This window comes from Vombatus ursinus, unplaced genomic scaffold, assembly GCF_900497805.2.
Source record: "Vombatus ursinus unplaced genomic scaffold, bare-nosed wombat genome assembly UNPS02014861.1, whole genome shotgun sequence".
Taxonomy (NCBI): domain Eukaryota; kingdom Metazoa; phylum Chordata; class Mammalia; order Diprotodontia; family Vombatidae; genus Vombatus; species Vombatus ursinus.
In genome coordinates, this window is record NW_020954639.1 from 11206100 (window position 1) to 11226321 (window position 20222).

The 20222-nt window shown below is 42.1% G+C and overlaps 1 protein-coding gene across 1 annotated transcript in view; it reads right to left on the reverse strand.

The window, feature by feature from the left end:
• Positions 1 to 5497: 5497 nt before the first annotated feature.
• The window catches only part of SVIL (supervillin), a 160880-nt gene continuing 146155 nt past the window's right edge, over positions 5498 to 20222 (reverse strand). The window contains exons 29-36 of the mRNA XM_027841567.1: positions 19894 to 19999; positions 18985 to 19192; positions 16628 to 16761; positions 15308 to 15463; positions 13782 to 13925; positions 12360 to 12481; positions 7647 to 7802; positions 5498 to 6488 (exon numbers count right to left, since the gene is read on the reverse strand). Coding sequence (XP_027697368.1) covers positions 6402 to 6488; positions 7647 to 7802; positions 12360 to 12481; positions 13782 to 13925; positions 15308 to 15463; positions 16628 to 16761; positions 18985 to 19192; positions 19894 to 19999 — 1113 coding nt within the window. The 3' untranslated portion in view covers positions 5498 to 6401. The remainder of the gene's footprint in view (positions 6489 to 7646; positions 7803 to 12359; positions 12482 to 13781; positions 13926 to 15307; positions 15464 to 16627; positions 16762 to 18984; positions 19193 to 19893; positions 20000 to 20222) is intronic.

The window sequence follows — 20222 nt, forward strand, 5'->3', positions numbered from 1 at the left end:
ACAATTTTTAACAGTTTTTTTTAATTGAGTTTTAAATTTTCTCCCTCCTCTCACCTCCCCCCTCCCTAAAACAGTAAGAAATTTGATATCGGTTATACGTGTTCAATCATGCAAAACATATTACCATATTAGTCATATTGTGAAAGAAGATACAGACCCCAAAGGGAAAAACATGAAAAAATATAGAAAGTGAAAAATAGTATGCTTTGAACTGCATTCAGACTCCATCAATTCTTTCTCTGGAGATGGGTAGCATTTTTCATCAAAAGTCCTTTGGAATTGTCTTAGATCGCTGTGTCATTGAGAAGAGCTAAGTCAATCATAGTTGATCATCATACAATGTTGCTGTTACCGTGTTCTGGTTCTGCTCACTTCACTTTGCATCAGTTCATTTAAGTTTTTCCAGGTTTTTCTGAAATCCACTTGCTCATCATTTCTTATAGCACAGTAATATTCCATTACATTCATATACCACAATTTGTTCAACCATTTCCCAACTGATGGGCATCCCCTCAATTTCCAATTCTTTGCCACTACAAAAAGAGGTGCTATAAATATTTTGTACAAATAGGTCCTTTTTGCTCCACCTCCCACTTAAAAAAAATTTCTGTGAGATACAGACCTAGTAGTGGTATTGCTGGATCAAAGGGTATGCACAGTAATATAGTCCTTTGGGTATAGTTCCAAATTGTTCTCCAGAATGGTTAGATCAGTCCCCAACTCCACCAATAGTGCATTAGTGCCTCAATTTTCCCACATTGAGGCTTAAATGCTTTGTGGCAAAGGCCCTTTTGGCAGTCTGGGGAAGCCTGTGGACTTCTTCTCTGAATAATATTTTAAAAGGCATAAAATGAAATAAATAGGATTACAGAGGAAATCAATTACATTGAAATAATTATGAAAGCACAGAAAAAGTTCATGGATTCTAGGTTAAAGATCTCTGTTCTGGAGCCTCCTGATAGTAGAAAAATCTTCAAATCCAGTTTCTGACTGCTAGACTTGTATTCTAAAGACCTGGGATTGGTTTTCTTCTCTGTAAAATGGGAATATTACCTACCCCACCTACCTCAGTAATCAATGAAGGCTAAATGAAACACATGAAAGTGTTCACCAATGACCAGTGATAAAGCCTGATATAAATGTACAGTATCATCTATTTAGTGACCTGGCATGTGTGGGATATTGGGAAGTGCTTTTTCTTTGGAGTTGGCTGATCTAGGCATGAAAATATACTTGATGTGACCCTGTTGTCTCACTTCAGTTTCTTCACCTGTAAAATAAATGAAGATCATAATGCTTGCCCTATTTACTTCAAAAAGTTGACATGAGATAAACATTTGTAAATTTGACTTATTTCCTCAGATACATTTCATTTTTCTTGCTTCCTATAAAATACATCAGAAATTAGAAGCCTCTTGATTTGTGGCTCAGCAGTGTTTTCTTTTGTTTACTCACCTAACTGAACCTGCACTCACTGTTATAGGCTGTACTATGAGATTATACATTGAAGCTGCTTGATAATTTAGCAAGATTTAGTAATTGCTAAACATCCATCGACCATTGGAAGACCCTTGGAACTTCAGCTGTCATATTTTCCAACAAGACTGGGAAAAACCAAATGCTCCAGGCATACATTTCTGTTCTTACAGCTTACTTTTCGAGACATTTTCTTTGGGCATTATCATACAAGAGGGCTCAAAAGAAGGCTAGACAGAGCATGGTGGTGCATTCTTGCAATCTCAGCCGAAGGGAGGCTGAGGCTGGGGATCTCTTGAGCTTGTGATGGGCTGCTTCTGGCATGGATATAGTGAGCCCCTGGTGGGGCATGGCGGGGAATAGAGTGTAGGGAAGGGACACAAGGTTATCTAGGAAGTGAGAAATGATCTAGGTCTGCAACGGAGCGGGTCAAAATATTGATAAGCAGTAGACTCTGGTCTTTGAGTAGTCTCAGCACTTCCAGTCTGGGTGGGATGGGGAGACCCAGGCTTAAAAACAAGCGAGCAAACACACCAACAAAAAGATGGCCAGCTTATTATTACAGAGGGTGATTCCAGTCCTCTGAAGTCAAGGGCCCAAGTCCTTCAGCCCATTGGGGGATTAGGTTGTATCAGGCTTCTCAGCTGTCATCCAAATACTTACTTCTCTCAGGTAGATCCAATAATCAGGACTTGCTAGAATATTCTTGAAGTGGTATAAAGGAACTACAGTCTATGCTTTCGAATTTTTGTTGTTCAGTCATTTCTGACCCTTCGTGACCCCTTTTGGTGTTTTCTTGGCAAAGATACTGGAGTGATTTGCCATTTCCTTTTCCAGCTCATTTTACATATGAGGAAACTGAGGCAAACAGGGTGAAGTGACTTGCCCAGGGTCATATGGCTAGGAAATGTCTGTGGCCAGATTTGAACTCAGAATTTCTTGACTCCGGGCCCAGCACTCTACCTACTGAACCACCTAGCTGTCCATGCTTTTGATGCTCAAGTAGTAAAACTTGTTAGTCTTCTACAAAGCTCAACTATCCAGGAAAACAAGAAGAGCCCCAGAAAGCTTTAAAATCTGCATTTACTCCAGGATACAGGCTTTTGACCCACTACGGTGACCTCTAGCAGCCAGCAATGTCACAGCTAGGGCTGTTGCTTCTTTGTAGTGAAGTAAGCAAATGCATGTGTGTGCACATCCTTTTTTAAAAGAATTGAAAACCTGCTTTCCAGTTACTGTGTGTCAAATGTCATACAATCCTCCCAGGGCAGACCCTTCTTTTTAATTCCTTTGGCATTTATTACTGCATTCCATGTTAAGTCTTACTACCATTCCATTGAGTCCATAACTCAGAAGGGACTTGAATAAGGACCAAACTTGAGATTTTCTTTCTATGGTTTTGGAGACCAGGGCTAAATGGGGAGGTCATTTATGGACAACACTGTGGTCATCTACTAAGGAGAGAAGCCTGGGTACTTGGAAAGCAATGCATTCCTTCCAATGCACAAGGGAAGAAGGTGACTGTTGCTCTCCAACCCTGCAGATTGCAAAAGCCAGAAATCTTTTTGAAAAGAAAGCTCTCCCAATTTTACACTTATCTGGTGTGGCTGTGACTATAGTTAAGACAGATTATGAAGGATGAGCCAAGGAAGCTACTAGAATTAATGGAAAACTGAAGCTTCCAGGTTGGTGGATTGAGTGGTAATGCTGTCCATTCCAAGCATGGAGAAGCATGCAGAATGTGGAGTGTGGAAATGACATGGCTAGCCAGGTCTCTTCAAATTAGACTGTCCTGGTGGGGGCTTTGTATTTGTTTGGATGTGGTAGTAATTTAATCAATAAGCATTTATTAAGTGCCCATTATGTGTCAGGCACTATGCTAAGCACTGGGGGTACAAAAAGAGGCAAAAGACAGTCCTTTCACTCAAGAAGCTTACAATTACCTCCTAAAACAGCAGATACTCCCATATTAAAATCATGTACCCAAAATAGTCTTGGTGGCTGGGATGCATTTCTGTTTTGGTGTTTATGAAGAATGAGGCTGAGGGATGAAAAGAGAATGGGATGGAGAGTATTAGAGGTAACTTGAGGAACAGGGAAAAATAACAGCTGTGTTACTCCTTAAGTTGGCCATGGGGACCTAAGGGATTTGGAATTGCTAAGTGTCCAAATCCCCTCCCCAGGGTTTCAAGAGCTTTCCCATTTTTATGCTGCATGTGAGAGGACAGAGTAAAAAGAATTATACTCCCTACCCCCAGAAGTTATTTTAAAACGAACCAGCCAAATGCTTAGAATACATACAAAGTCTGATCTCCAGAAAGATAACACTCAGCAACTTTAATGGAGCTGCCAATCCCCAAATGTCCATTCTCCCTTTTATCTTTGAAGGAAGGGTTCTCAGTTCCAAAATAGCAGGCCCAAAAAATACCAGTGACTTGATGTTAGTTGAGCAAAGTGGTGCTCTCCTGTAAATGCAGATGCTGTGGGGATGACTCCTGATTGAGAAGGGAGGTAACTTAGAGCTTGACATGTTATAATTGGCTATGTTTTCAAGATTTGCCAAATTCAGCGAATGATGCTCTTTGTGGGTGGCTGGGACCTTTCAAAGCAGTGTAGAGCAATAAATAGCAACTATGGAAAGGATGAGTATCACTGGAGACTAGAAACATAAGACCCACAGTTAGAATGCCTGAGTTACATCCTTTGCAAACTGCTTAGACAGAAGCCAGCCCAATAAGCTAACTAGTCCAACACCAGTTTTTCTAATTCTACTTGTCCCCTAAAGTCAGATCTCACTATTTTGGAACCTGTGATTCTTTTTGCACTACTTATGAAGAGAAGGTTTGGGACAGTGAGAATGAAAGGGAGTGAAGAAAGGCAGAAATGGACGAAGGCAAAGAAAAGAAGGTGGGAAGGATGAAGGTGGAAAGAAAAGGAGGGATGGGAAGGAATGAAGGAAAGAAGGAAGAAAAGATGAGGGAAGGAATGGAAAGGAAGGGAGGAGAAAGGAAAGAAGGGAAGGGTTAAAAGGAAGGAAGAAAATGGAAAGACAGGGAATGAGGAAAGAGAAAGAGGAGGGAATATTTAACACTTGAACTTTCTTGGGGGGCAGCTAGGTGGCACAGTGGATAGAGCACTGGCCCTGGAGTCAGGAGGACCTGAGTTCAAATCCGGCCTCAGACACATAACACTCACTAGCTGTGTGACCCTGGGCAAGTCACTTAACCCCACTGCCCAGCCCCTCCCCCCCCCCCAAAAAAAGAACTTTCTTGGTTCTCTTGTCTTCCTCACCTCTGATGCCTTCTTCTCACTTTTAGCCATGGGCCCCAAGTCCTTAACCTTCTGCTCTTCTTTACATTTATTTCCTTGAAGAGCTTAAACACAGTCCTAGCTTTGAACATCATCTAATTGTGGATGAATTCCTAATCTAAATGTTTCCTGTCTTCTCTCCTGTTTCATATTCCTAGTTGCATTATCATCACTATATGTACATTTGTAATGTTTGCATCTATTTTTTTGACCTATACAGTGTCCTTGTGACAAGGAAAATATTGTTTTCCCCATTTTATTGATGAGGAAACAGAGGCTCAGAGATGACCTCATTCCCAGGGTCATACAACGAGCAAGGGATGGAACCAAATGGAACTGAGTCAGGTCTTGAGATAGCTATTGTTTCTGTCTCTGTCACGCTCTGGTTATATTTGCACACGGGTCGGACACTCCCAGTGTGGAAAAGCGCAATGGGAGCCAGAGCTAATGTTGCGGGTACTTATGTAACACCTAGAATATAAGAGCTGGCATTAAACCTGCTAACCTGATGAATCTGGATAACCATCCCAGTATGTTCTTTGAAAATTTTGCAGTAAAATCTCTCTTTCCCCGCTCACCACGTTGCTCTGTGCCAGGTACCCAAAGTGAAGCCCTACTAGTTAACTGGGATGTCAGTATTGTGGTGCACTTAAACATGAGGAAGGACATTTCAGAAGAGTAGATGCTTGGAATTAAACAAAGACCAAACAACTCATTGCCAAAGTTTTATTTTGAAGCTCTTACTTTGGAATCTTATATCACAAAAAGACGTGTTTACAAGTATTATAAATTGAGATGTTTTTTTTTTTAACTTCTATCATTGTAAAGTAAAATTGTAGATACTGTTCCAAACCATCTTCAAAAAGGCAGACCCAAACTTTTCTGTATATAAACTGTACACAAAACAAGGCACTATACATTTGTTGTTTGTTTTGGATGTTAAGGTATGAAGGTGGCAGAGTTTCTCAAGAGACCCCAGCCATAAGTACAAAGGTTTTGTTCCTTTTAGCCCTGGCAGCGGTCATTAGAACAGCTCCTTGCCCATTGCCAAAGGAAACGTTTCAGAACGTGTATAAGATACATATACTGGTGGGATAGATAATTCAGTAGAAGCAACTCCATCTACTTCTTGGTATTGTTTTGACACCAAAAAAAATTTTTTTTTAAAGTGAATACATATTGCTTTGTTAAACACATACTTGAACTATACGGTGTTTATATAAATATAATTTTTTTAATAATCCACAAGCTAACAAAATAACACTTTACAAAGAGAGCGTCTTCAAAAATGAATAGGCAGAGGCTGGAGAGAGCCAGAGGAAGGCTCGGCAGCAGCTGTGAGGGGCTACTGCTCCAAGTGCACAGGAGACCCAAGTTTACAAATAGGAAGTACCCTCTGAGTAACAGGGGGAGAAAGTTTCCAGCGAGTTCTCTTACACATTTACAAAATTACACAACTCCAGCTCAGGCAGTATCTAATAACTTCAAATCGTTTCTACTTTGATTTTAAAAATTTGAAGACCAGTCCAAATAGATGTCCATCTTCTTGGCCCAATGGTACATGAAGTGACAACAGAGATTTCTCCGGCCTCATCTTCCATTGGCAGCATCGAAGCTCAGAAAAGCCCTTTCGCTTTTTTAAGGTTCACCTGTTTCCAAGATGGCAGCATGCTATATTCTTCTCTGGTCATGTCTAGTGCAACCTGAAAGAAGGAAAAACACAAAAAACAACCCAGAGTAAGAAAACTTTGTCTGGTGCTGAAGTAGGCTGTTCTCTCTTATCACCCAGTTTGTCAACCTCAGCGTCACCTTCATAGCTTTACTTTTCCTTGGTGCATGGATCCAATCAGCTGTCAACCTTGTCATCTTTACCCGTACAACTTCTCTCCAATTGATCCTCTTCTCTTCATTCATACAGATACCAACCCAATTCAGACCCTCACTAACTCCTGCCTGGGCTATTATTATAAGAAGCTGCTATTTGGATGATTTCTCTTCCTTTCTCTCTTCCCCAAGCCTCTTCTCACTCCAGTCCATCATCCACATAGCTGCTAAAGTGATTTTCCTAAAGCAGAGTTCTGATCGCATCTCCTTCCCCCTCAATGAACTTTGATGGCTCCCTATTACCTGTGGAATCAAATACAAATGCCTGCGTTTGGCATTTAAAACTTCAAAACATAGCCCTTGACAACCTTTTCTGCCTTACTGTCCATGACTCCCCTCTGCACATGCACTGGACCCATAAAGCTAGCCTTTTTGTTACTCCTCATTTGGGATGCTCCATCCCAAACCTCTACCCTTCCAATGCCGGGAATGCTCCTCTCTCCCTTCCCCTCTACTCGGAATCCTCGGTTTTCTTAAAGATTCAGCTCAAGGGATACCTTCTGTACAAGGCTCCTCTCTCCCCGACTACTATGCATCTCTTTGCGTCTGTATATGTTCTCTTTCCCATTAAGCTCATTGAGAACAGAGACCATTTCACCTTTACTTTGCATCTCTAGGGCCAAGCACCATGGCTGGTACTTTGTTGTTGTTCAGTCATTTTCCATTTGTGTCCGACTCTTCATGACCCAACTTGGGGTTTTCTTGGCAGAGTTACTGGAGTGGTTTGCCACTTCCTTCTCCAGTTTGTTTTACAGATGAGGAAACTGAGGCAAGCAGGGTTAAATGACTTGCTCAAGGTCACACAGCTAAGTGTCTGAGACCAGATTTGAACTCAGGAAGATGAGTCTTCCTGCCTCTGGGCCTAGCGTTCTATACACCACGGCGCCACTAAGCTACCCACTGGCATTTAGTACATACTTTAAAAATGCTTGTTGATTGACTCAATGACCAGCCTACTTGCCCTCCAGATGACTTACTTCAAAATCTTCATCTGTAAGGTACAGTTCAAGCTTCAGAGGGTCAACTCCTTCAGGGAGAGGTCTGGCCAAGAGATCAGCCAGTGGATAAACGGTTTTACAAAGCTTGGCTAACACGTCTTCCACGAGGATTATCTGATTAGAAACTTCGGTATCCTGGAGAAGAGAGGAATGAAGAAATTGTTTTTGAGTATGAGAAAAAGCAAGAATCAAGAACCAAAGGTTAAAATAAAAGCTGTTCTAGGGACTGCCCTGTGGGCTTGGTATGGTGTGACTGTTGTCCTTTGTCCTCTAAGAGGATCAAAATGACATTGCTATGTTAGAATGCAGTTACGGTGTGTCCAACTGTGACCCATCAGACCAATACAAACTCGGAATGCTCTACCACAGGCTGGGCACAAAATGTTAAGGCGACACCAAGCGCCCACATCAGTTCCTTTCTCTCTCTAGCCCTGAGACCTCACATCAACCATCCAACTTGGGAATGGAGGAAAACTGTAAGAAGTACTGGAGAGACAGTGTGGTATGGTTCCGGGATTTCAGCTAGGTTAACCACATATATCTATATATCTACATATATATCTACCTACACACACACACACACACCCCTACATATATAAATATATGTACATATTTACAAATACATATTTTATATATATATATATACATATGAACACAAACACACACATACACATATACATATATGATTGGAGTGAGAGAAAAATACCACTGGACTACACTGTGTGAAGGTGTGGAGACCCTGGTAGGGTGGGAACAGCTTTCATTTTATTGACCATTTCAGGGGGTAGGCAGGAGGGGAAGGGACTGGCTGTGATTTCATTGGCATAAAGAACTTCTTCCACCATTGCCAAAGGCCACCTATCATTTGCCTGGGGCACTGAGAGGTTAAATGATGTGTCCAACATCACACAAAGTGATGATCACACCAGAAACTGAATATGAGTCTCCCTGACACTCAGACTGACCCTCTATTTAGGATGTTTTCCTCCAACACCTGCAGTTTCACAAAGGCCAGTGAGTTCTACTGAGAAAAACCTTGCAATGGCAGATGGGCACAGACAGCAAACGGTGTACTTTTGCTGTCTATGTCTATCTCCAGCTGGCCAAGAGCTGCTGCAGCTGCATCCATCACTGAGAAGTGCCTGTGTACCTTCTGAGTGGTGGCAGCAGCTAGCAGTGTGGGAGAGCAGAGTGGGAACTAGAGGGAGAGGTCCTGGGTTTGAATCCCATCTCTGGCACTTATTAACTGTGAGCCCTGTGTCTGGCAAGGCAAATGACAATAAACAACATTTCTTGGGTGCTTTTAAAAGTTTGCCAAGGGTAGAGCCAAGATGGCAGAGAGAAGCTGGGAAGTTGCCTGAGCTCTCCTCGGTTTTCCTTGGAAACAACATTAAATCAAGCCTTTAAATGGATTCGAGAGCAACAGAACCCACAAAAAGACAGAGTGCAACAGTTTTCCAGCTTCAGATAACCTAGAAGGACTTCAGGAAAGGTCTGCCTCACTTGGGTAAAAGGGAAGCGCAGCCCAGCACAGGTGGTGTTTGGGCAAGCTAGCAGGAGGCTCTTAGCCACAGCACAGAGGGCAAAGTGCCAGCCCAAGAATCCCAGCCCAACAGGCGTGACTAGGCCAGGCCACCCCAGTGCACCTGAGGCTCCTGCTTAGAAACCCAGTGACCAGGTCCAGGGCCTCCAGTGTGAGAAGCTTGGGACAGTGCCCTCTGTGCCTTAGGACTACTGCTTAACTTTAAAAGTCATGAAATAGGCTAAAAAATGAAGAAAAAAACCAAAAAGAGCCCTGACCACAGAAAGCTACAGTGGGGACAGGGAAGGTCAAAATGTAAACTCAGAAGAGGACAACAATGTCAAAATGCCTATGTGCAAAGCCTCAAAGGGAAATATAAATTGGTCTCAAGTCCAAAAAATGTTTTTGGAAGAGCTCAAAAAGGATTTTAAATATCAAAGAAGAGAGGTAGAAGAAAGATCGGGAAAAGAAATGAGAATTTTGCAAGAGAGAGTCAACGGCTTGGAAAAGGATGGACAAAAATTGACTGAAGAAAACAACTCCTTAAAAAATAGAATTGGCCAAATGGAAAAGGAGGTACAAAAGCTAACCAAAGAAAATAATTCCTTCAAAATTAGAGCTGGGCAAGTGGAAGCTAATGACTCTATGAGACATCAAGAATCAGTCAAACAAAAGCAAGAGAATGAAAAAATAGAAGAAAATGTAAAATACTTCACTGGAAAACCAACTGACCTGGAAAATAGATCTAGGAGAGATAATTTAAGAATTATTGGATTAGCTGAAAGCCATGATTAAAAAAAAAGAGAGCTTTGACAGCATCTTTCAAGAAATTATTAAGGAAAATCTTTTCTCTGCTGACTTTTTTTGTGGATGGCAAGGAAGTGGAAACTAAGTGGTGTCCATCAATTGGGGAATGGTTGAACTAAGTACGGCATATGAATGTAATAGAATTCATGCTGCATGGAGGGTCAGCCTGAGAGGCAGGGAGATGTATCCAGTTTTTGTGTGATGCTTGACACATTGTGTAATAGAATACTGTTGTACTGTAAGCAAGGATGAAAGGGTCTGAGACTTGGGAACATTTGTATGAACTGATGCGGAATGATGTGAGCAAAACCAAAAGAATAATTAATATGATAACAATACTATAAGGACAAACCTCTTTGAAAGATTTCAGAATTCTGATCAATGCAGAGACAAACCATGGCTCTAGGGGACTTACGATACCTAGTACTCACCTGACAGGGATGTAAGGGGCACTGGGTACAGAATGAGACATATATTTTTGGAAAAAAATGGGAAAGTGAGGATTTGTTTTACTCAACTACATATAATTATTTACAAAGGTGTGGGTTTTTTAATGGGGGGGCATGTAGGGAGAAAAAACAAATGCTTATAAATTGAAAAAGCTACTTTAAATGTTAAAGTCAAGTATATAAAAATCAAATCAAACACTTTCTCTACTGACTCATTTGACATTCCTTTCAATCTAATTCTCCCTAAGATGTAGCCTATAGGTACAAAGACCAACATGTCACAGATTTTCAAGGGAAGTCCTGATTTCAGATATTTTGTTCCATTCATAAAGCAGATAAAGATGCCTTTGTCAGACCAAGTGTCCTGACTTTTTGTTTGGAAAATATGGTGACTATATCCGTGGCCATATTGAAGAAAGTTAGAGAGAAAACTCAACAGAGCAATTAGTAGTTCCAGCTGGGATCAGTATTTTCTTAGAGGGGACCCTAGAGAGAACATGACTGGATTCTTAACTCATCAATTCTATGTTTCATTTAGAGTAAACTGACACATATTATATGTCACCAGCCTCCTTCAAAGTGTATTATCTTCCTCAATCAGAACATAAGCTCCTTGAGGGTTGGATCTATCTTTGCTTTTGCATTGGCATACAGTAGGAATGTAATAAATGCTTTTTGTTTCATCCATCCATCCATCTATTCATTCTGTCCTATGGAAAAGTCTGATTGTTGAAAAAAGCCGTTATGCTTCCTAGAGAGTCTCATTTTCATATTCAATGTCATTATTTGGAAATGAAATGGCAAGGTTTGGAAAAGGCAAAAGGAGGTGCATTCTTTTTTTTTTTTATCTTCTTCTTTTTAGGCAATTGGGGTTAAGTGACTTGCCCAGGGTCATACAGCTAGTAAGTGTCAAGTGTTTGGTCTGAGGCTGGATTTGAACTCAGGTCCTCCTGACTTCAGGGTCAGTGTTCTATCCACGGCGCCACCTAGCTGCCCCTAGGAGGTGCATTCTTGTAGAACTTTTTTAAAAAATTTTGGTAAGCAGCAAAAAAGGAACCTTAATATTCAATAGAATCTATATAAAATTTAAAAATAATCAGGCTCTCTGAGTGGTAGGGAGCTGAGATACATTTGGAAATGAAGCTGATTAAAAAAAAGATATCAATAATTAAACTGAATCATTTCCATTTGAATTATCTTAGAAAGATTCTGAAGATCACCTGGCAGGATGAGACTCAGGACAGACACTGAGGTCCTTTCTCAAACTAAACTGCCAAGCATTCAAACTCTACTGCTGAGAGTGCAACTCTGATGGGCTGGCCACATTGTTTGAATGCAAAACGTATGCTTGCCAGAAAGACAAAACAAGAGCTCACATGGTGGTCAGAAAAAGTCGTACAAAGACATTCTCAAGGGCTCTCTTAAGAAGTCTGGAACTGATTGTGTGACATGGGAGACACTGGCACAGGACGGCCCAGCATGGCATGCCATCAGCAGAGAAGGGGCTGTGGTCTATGAACAAAGCAGAATTGAAGCAGCTTGAAAGAAACTCGAGATGCGCAAATTTAGAGAATCCACCCCAAATGTTCACACGGACGATTTGTGCCTGACCTGTGGTGGAGCATTGGTCTGTAAATTGACTCGAGCATAGTGATGTCATTTTGGTCCTCTTCAAGAGTGAAGGACAACCGCCAAGAGGGGCTTTAAGATTTTTTTTTAACCACAAGATTTCTGCAGAAGTTTTGTTTAAAGTAAAGGACTGCCCCTGGAAACAACAACTGTCACTACTAAAAATGGGCTTCCTCTCTTTGGACTAAAAATTCACCCCTTACTCTTCACACTTCCCCATTCCCAACCCCCCCCCCCCACCATGGCCTCCCCCAAACAACAGTCACCAATGGAAGGCAGACACACCATTTCTGTGATTTCAGCAATGTCTTCTCTATGTTCCCAACTGGGAAACATATTGGTGAAGGTCAGAGGTTCTAAACCAGCATGGAGAAGGTAGGACTTGGGGGGTTTCTTGACATTTTTTCCTGCCATGACCAAAAACATAAATGTTAGTAGATACTTAACAGGGTAAAAAACACGCTTGTTTAGTATTTTAGTCTTAATCATTGTTGGTCACTAATGAAATATTTAAGGGGAAAGTTAACAACAGCAGATAAGAGATTCCCACCAAATGTTCACTGCTGTACATTTTACAGCTAATTATCAAAATCCGGTCTGCCTACATCGCTCCCATTTTTTTGTCCCACAATGCCCAACATGTTGTTGGACCTGATGGATTCGTGAAAAGAGAAGGCATCTCTGTTACATTCTCCTATGCCTTCATAAATCTGTGAAGGGTTTCCTATTATCCTGACCTTGGCCCTGAGGTTAAAGCTATCTACTGAAGACCTAAGTTAATGAAATTCTGCACAGTTCTCTAGTATTTGAAGCACTGAGTGATAATTAGATGAGTGTGTTCATGTGGAACTGCTTGGGAAGAGAACCTATCACAATGAATAATGCTGAAAACGTTCACTTTAAAAAGGGTTTTCGATCCTATCCACAGGGACCACCTCTTTTCCAACTCTACACGAAGGACAGTGAAATGTGAGACACACTCTACATCTTAGGTGATTCAGTGTGGATCTCGGGTCAAGAAAACCTGAGTTCAAATTTGACTCCAGACGCTCACTGTGTGACCCTGCGCAAGTAACAACTTCTCCGCCTCGGTTTCCACATCTATAAAATAGGACAGTAATATCACGCACCTACCTCCCAGGGTTGTGGTGAGGATAGAATGAGATATTTGTAAAGTGTTCTGCAAACCTTGAAGCACTACTTAAAGTTATTATTACAGTTGTTGTTGTTGCTGTTGTTATTATCTGATAGCTTAGTTGTCGCATAGAATGATTTAATCCTGAGTGCAGGAAGCTCTTAACCACTCCAGAATACTTTGCAATATGGATTTGGACCTCTATTGCAAGCCCTCATTCCACAATAAAAAAATGATCACAATCATGCTGGAAATCTCAAAATCTCTAATCTCAAAAGAAATAAGCCTAAAAAATATAAAAGAAAAACCAGTTTTTCATAAACTGCCAGAGCTTATCAATGTTCTAACAGATTTAGGCACAATGGCACCAAATAAGACAAAGAGAAGAAGCTGATGCTACGGACTGGTACTATGATCCAAAGTTCTACGGAGCTGTCTTGGAGTATTAGCCACTGGCTAAGATGATAAACGCTCCAGTTTGATAGGCCTGACTGAATCCCAGTCGCCTCTCCCTTGTCTCATTTCACAGCTGAGGGTGTCTCTACACAACGTCCTTTCAGAGAGGGGCCTACCTTTGCAGTACCGAAGCACCGTCTCCATCGCACACTTTCGGTCGTTGGCCCAGCGAATCCTGGCCGAGCCTGTTATCTTGTTCTCCATTGGCCACCACCCTTGCCAGAGGTATACTTCATGGTGGTTGTCAACAAGGAAAAGTGCTGTGGAGAAGAAGGCCAAAAGTCACCTACTACATTTTCCAGGACAGAACTGATCTGCCTTCCTCTCAGATTCCCTCGGCAGTCATCTACAGAGAAAACATAGCTATCAGAAGCCTCCTTGTGATAGGGTCCAGTTTATGCGGGGGATACAATTATTGGTGGCAATCTATCATTGTCCACCATATTGCCTCTCCTCTTTTTCTTCTTTCTTCTTTTAGTCTCCTACTCCCTTTCTTTTTCTCTTTTCTAACTATGCTTTAGGCTGGTCAGTGGGAACCATGAGCATTGCCAGTCTTTGCTGCTGGCATTCAGACTGAAGGAGTTGCTGACTCCAGTTCTAATACATGATGGGGCTATTGTGATTTATATGTTGGGTTATGCTTAGCAGTCTTTTTTTTTCTTTTTAAACAAGATTGAGACTGTGAGAGAGCCAAAAAACATGTTTTCAAAATAGTTTTTATCCTGCCTATCTCCTCCTTGCCAACTGCTCCTCTCTCATTCCTCCTCTCCTTTGCTCTCCTCTATCCCTTCCATTAACATGCCACTGAACTAATAACTTTGCCCTTTTATTTTTCACACAAAGGAGAGAGCTTCTTCTTGGTAGTTCTATTCTCTGGGGATCTGAATACAGTGCACACTGGGATGTTAGGATCACAGGTACAGGGCTAGAATAGACCTCGGAGCTCATGTAGGCCTCCCCTCTTATTAGACCAGCCTGGTGAAATGACTTGCCCAAAATCACACATGGAGGATGGGGCAAAGGTAAGATTTGAACCCGGATCCTCTGACTTCATGTCTAACATGCTCTGTGACTGGTTTACTTAGAACTTAGTCTTCTCTTAAATTTGTTTTTTCCTTTTCTTTTATTTTTAGTTATCTATCCTAGGTCCAAAATCTACCCTGAAGAAAAGGAGAATGAGCCTCAGACACATAACACTCACTAGCTGTGAGACTCTGGGCAAGTCACTTAACTCCAATTGCCTCACTGAAAAAAAAAAAAGAAAAAGAAAATAAAAGAAAAGGAGAATGAATTGGGTAGGGTGTGCAGTCTTTTTCTTTTCTGCACCCTCAGTCCAAATCAGGACTGTGAGGGCACCTTCCACTAGCCATCTTATAGAGGTTGAAATTGTTAATACTTCTGAAGAGTGTGGTGTGTGTCTATTTATGGATGGAAGTTTGGAGAATGGGAGTGGAGAGGCAGGCATGAGGTGGGGATCAGGGTAGAAGAAGTCCTATCCTGCCACTTCCAGGAGAAGAAGACTATCCCAGTTCCAACCAGATCCCAGGAATTCCCACCTGATGGCTCAGGGCTCAGGCAGCAGCTGTGTTTTTTTCTTTCCTACTGCTGTTCAGAAATAGTCGTAGCACTCAGATTATCCTACCTGGTTGTGGGGCACTGTACAGGTCTTCTTGTAAGAAGGGCATGGAATTGACCACAGAAGGATCTCGGGCAGGATACATGAATTCGGTGGCTGAGAAATCTCCAGATGAACTACTGAGGATGAACAGCCGGGGCGTGAAATTAAACTTTCCAGGATCTTTGAAGGGAAAAGAACAACAAAGGAACTAAAGACAAGAAATAGACATTGACCACTTCTAATTAACTGTGGCTGAAGAAAGAAACAGCCACATTTCCAGTGATTACATAATTGGGGGCTTTAGAAATGAGAGTGACATGACTTTTGGAGTCTTGTAATGGGGGATAATGGTAAGTCTGACCTTCAGACGTATGCTTGTGTAATTGGCACATAAATAGTTCTTTTGAAACTTTCCAAAGTGCCAGGCATGGTGGCGTGTAATGATAATCCCAGATATTGGGGAGGCTGAGTCTGGGAGTTCTGAGCTTCAGACGGCAATGCAGATTGGGTGTCTGCCCTAAGGTGGGTAGAGTATGGGAACCCCTGTGAGTGGGGTCAGGGGGACACCAGGGATTGCCTAAGGAGTGGGGATCTGACCTAGGCTGGCAGGCCAAAGCTGTCATGACAATCAGTAGTGGAATTAGGTATGTAAGAAGCCCTTACATTCCAGCCTGGGGTAAGATGGGGAGACCCAAACTTCAAAATAAAATAAAATAAAATGTTTTCAAAGTGACTTACATCTACTTTGAGTCTTAACAACCCTGCAAGGTAGTTACTACAGCTATTATCGTGCCCATTTTGAGAAATGAGTAAACTAGCACTCACGAAGATTAAATGACTTGTCCCAGCTGGATTTGAACCTAGCTCCTCCTGAATCCATGTCCAATGCTCTAACTACTAAAGTTGATATTTTTATGACACGGCTGATGTTCTTGAAAACTTATGAAATGAAATTATCCTCTAAGCAGATGGGAAAAGCTCCACAAGCCAGCTCTTTGGCCAAGCTTAGTGAGTGAACCTTGGTAAGGCACCAGGAACCAGTGGTCCTTGAAGGCTCAGGGCACGGAAAACTCTCAAGGGCAGCTATTCAAGCACTTGAGGGCATCCTGTCTGCTCGAGTCTGGCAGCAATAATGCAAAAGGGAGCGGCTGAGAGATGGGGGGGGAGAAGAAATGGGGCAGGGCTGAAACAACTGCTATTACTGCTGCTGCTGCTGCTGCTACTATTAGCTACTATTTCTCTGTTGCTTCACACAAAGCTTTTCTCTTACAACCAGCCTGAGAGGTAGGTAGAGGAAGGGTAACTCTCCCCATTTTACAGACACAGACACTGAGGATGCGCTACCTTGTAGCATGCAGTCGTATGCCTTCCGATCTTTCCTTCCTAATGCATCCCAGAATCCCAATGGCTCTGACCCTTCATCACACTCATGTATAGTCACCTTGCTGCTACTATGCAATCCAGCTTCCAGTGGACATCTGTGGGGAGAAAACCCAACACAATTTTGTACATACCCTGCGTGTAACAACAGTACAAAGAATCCCAAAGTCCAAACCTAAGGGTTGGTTTGAACACATCAGTCACATGATTCAATTTTCCCTGATGAAAGGAATCATTGATCTATTTTGGGCTATCACTGGCTCTTGGACTTCAGCTTGGTAATGATAGCAGAAACCTATGGGAGTCTTTGGAGTATTTTATCCATGATCATTCTCCACGTGTCCCTCACTTTTGATCACTTTCACCATGAGATAGGATTATAAGATACAGTGAGGTGTTAAAGTGAAATGTTTAGGAAAAACACATTTCATGCCATGTGACACCTTGAAAGAACAACAGCTTTAATCCTTCCCACCAGACCTGGCCCATGTAAAACTAAGCTGCTTAGGTGTTCCTGGAAGAATGAGGCAGATCAGAGTAATCTGGAAGCCTCCCCATTATCCTTTGGTCTGTCAAATGCTCAGGGCCCCTCAGCAGGTGACCGTGACTCATCCTACTTGATCCTTTTTTGGAATCAACCCTAATTGCTTTGCCTCTGTTCTCTTTGCCAGAGAAAGCATTTTTTTTTTTCCCTTGGAAAGGGTTCATCTTACTGCTTGACAAATAAAGTAGTTGCTTCATACTCTCTGGTGGGTGAAATACCTTCATTGCTCTGCTGTCTGGGAAAAGCTAGACATTTTAAGGGCCTGAATAAAAATCTCAGAAAGGGATCCTTTAAACTTATTAAAAAAAAAAAAGATCTCCAGTGTTAGAAGTCAGGGGCTACCTAAGACTGAAAAAAAGGGCATCTAAATGGAAATGTACCTTACTGAAAAGGCTAGGCCCAAGTCAAATGGCTAATCCTCAGAAAATGTTTACTCTTTGTAAGTTTAGAGTGGGAATTCTTAACTTTTTTTGTGTTATAGAACCCTTAGGAAATCTGGTGAGGCATATGGACTGCTTCAAAAACTACAACTACTACTACTACCACCACCAATGTCACTACTATTACTACTACTACCACCACTACCACCAATGTCACTACTATTACAACTACTACTACCACTACTACCAATGTAACTACTATTACTACTACTACTACTACTCCTACTACTACTACCACCACCACCACCACCACCACCACTACTGCTGCTGCTACAGCTTACTATATGTCAGGCACTGTGCTAAGCACTTTATAATTATCATCTCATTTAATGCTTACAATTACCCTGAAAGATAGGTGCTATTACCTGCACTTTACAGATGAGGAACCCGAGGCAAACAGAGGTTAAGCAGCTTGCCCAGGCTCACAAAGTTCCCCATCTGGCTGCTCAATTTATTCTTAGAATAACATTTTTAAATGCACAAAATAGAATGCATAAGACTGCAAAGGAAAATAATTATATTGACATATAGCTATCAAAATATGAAAAAGTTCAAAGACCCTAGGCTAAGAACCCCTTGTTTAGTGACGACAACAACTGAACCTGGTATTGTTTTTAAAATGAGGACTTTACCGAGTTGCACAGGTCTCTGAAAGTATCTTGTCAATATTCCTTGTCAAATATGAAAAAACTTACAAGTATTTAGGTACCAGCTACCTCTGTCTGAACCCGGGAAGGTTGAGCCTGGAGGAGAGACGCCTCCCCATGCCATGATAGCTGTCTCTAAGGATCAGAAGGACTAGCATGGAATAAAAGGATTAGGCTTATTCTGCTTGGTCTCAGAGGACTGAACCAGGATTTTTGTTTGGGGGCCTGGAAGGGGGGGGGTCATGGGCCAAAGGACCCAGTGAGAACATGGAACCTCAGAGCCCCAGGTGAGCTAAGGGGGCGGGGCGCCCAGACCTCACTCCATCCTTGGCCATCACTGGAGATCTTCAAATAGATACTAGAGGACCCTTTGTTGGGTAGGCCTCAATGGGAACGTTTTTTCAAGTGCGACTAGAACGCTCCTGAGGTCTCTTTAATCTTGAAATTCTACACTAGCATGAGTGCACCCACCAGAAGACTCCCAGGTTGTTTTTTTTTGGTACTCCCTCTAACTTCAGGCCCCCCGAGACAACAGCTAAGCCTAGATACTCCATCAAGACTTTCATTTGGATAGTGAAGGTTGGCTGGTTGGTTCTTTTCTTCTCTCCCTCCGTCCCCCTTTCTTCCTTCCTTTCTCCCCTCTCTCCCTTCCCTCCTCCCTTCCAAAATATGAAGTCATCCACCACTTACTGCTCTTTGATTTTATTTGCGGCATTCCTCCCAACATCCTTCGTGTGGGCCTGCGCTTTGCACCCATGCCAAAGGTACATGAGGGCTTTATTGACACTGAGAACAATCATGGAAGTCCTGGATCTCAGGCTGCTACAGTGGCAGGCAACTTCAAGTAAATTCCCTTCAATGGGAACTTCTCCTCGAACACAGTACAATCTCCAGTCACCTGTAAGGGACGCCATCAGTACAGAGTTAGCTCTAGCAAAGTAATGAGTCCCAGTCCAACCCCCTATGCCAGTGGGTGAGCAGATATAACCATGGGCCAAGGATGGAGTGAGGTCTGGGCGCCCCGCCCCCTTAGCTCACCTGGGGCTCTGAGGTTCTATGTTCTCACTGGGTCGTTTGGCCCATGACCCCCCCCCTTCCAGGCCCCCAAACAAAAAGCCACAAAACAGAGAAACTCTCCTCATCCAAAAATGTTTAAAGATACAGTCTAATATATTAGAAGTTAAAAAAAAAGTGCCTAAAAACTAGACGTAAAGAAAGTAGAATGAAATGAACTCCCATAGTTGTTGTTGGGTTTTTTCAGGGGAGGGGAGTGAGGGAGCTCTAAAAAGGTAAAGTCCATGGGGCACAGTCATTTCCTCTGTGTCATGGAGCCCATCCCCATACTCCATCTTCCCACCTCTCACATTCCGAGTCTAATTCTGAAGCAAACTACCAGGAGCATGGCAAGCTCCCCGCAAAGCAGATTTTAAAGTCAAATATTACGAGGCTTTCCATGGCAGAGCCACGGCTAGGCAGGGTGTCCCAAAATTCTTTGGGCAGTTTTAAGCTTTAATAGCTTAAGACTTAGTCTCTCTTTCTTATAAAAATACCTTCCAAGAGGAAAAAAAAACCCGATTTCTAGCAGTAAAAATGATTTACTTTGTGCATTTTCTTCTTCTTCTTCTCGCTTCCCTGCGTGTACAACCATTCCTCCTTGGAAGCATTGCAGAAAACATGGAGGCTCCTTTCCCTGAAGCACTTGAACCTGAAAATTTAAACAAATTCTTTTAAAAAGCACTCAATAATAATTAGAATGACTGACTGCTAATTTTAACAATTTGGGGAAAAAACGTTTCTGTATTCATCACTCCAGAGGCCTGCTTACAACCATGTGTCATCCACATACTTGTTAATGCAGTCCCTTCGATCAGGCATTAGCAGTACCATATATAATGTTCAGCTTGAGTCAGTTCATTCATAATTTTTGG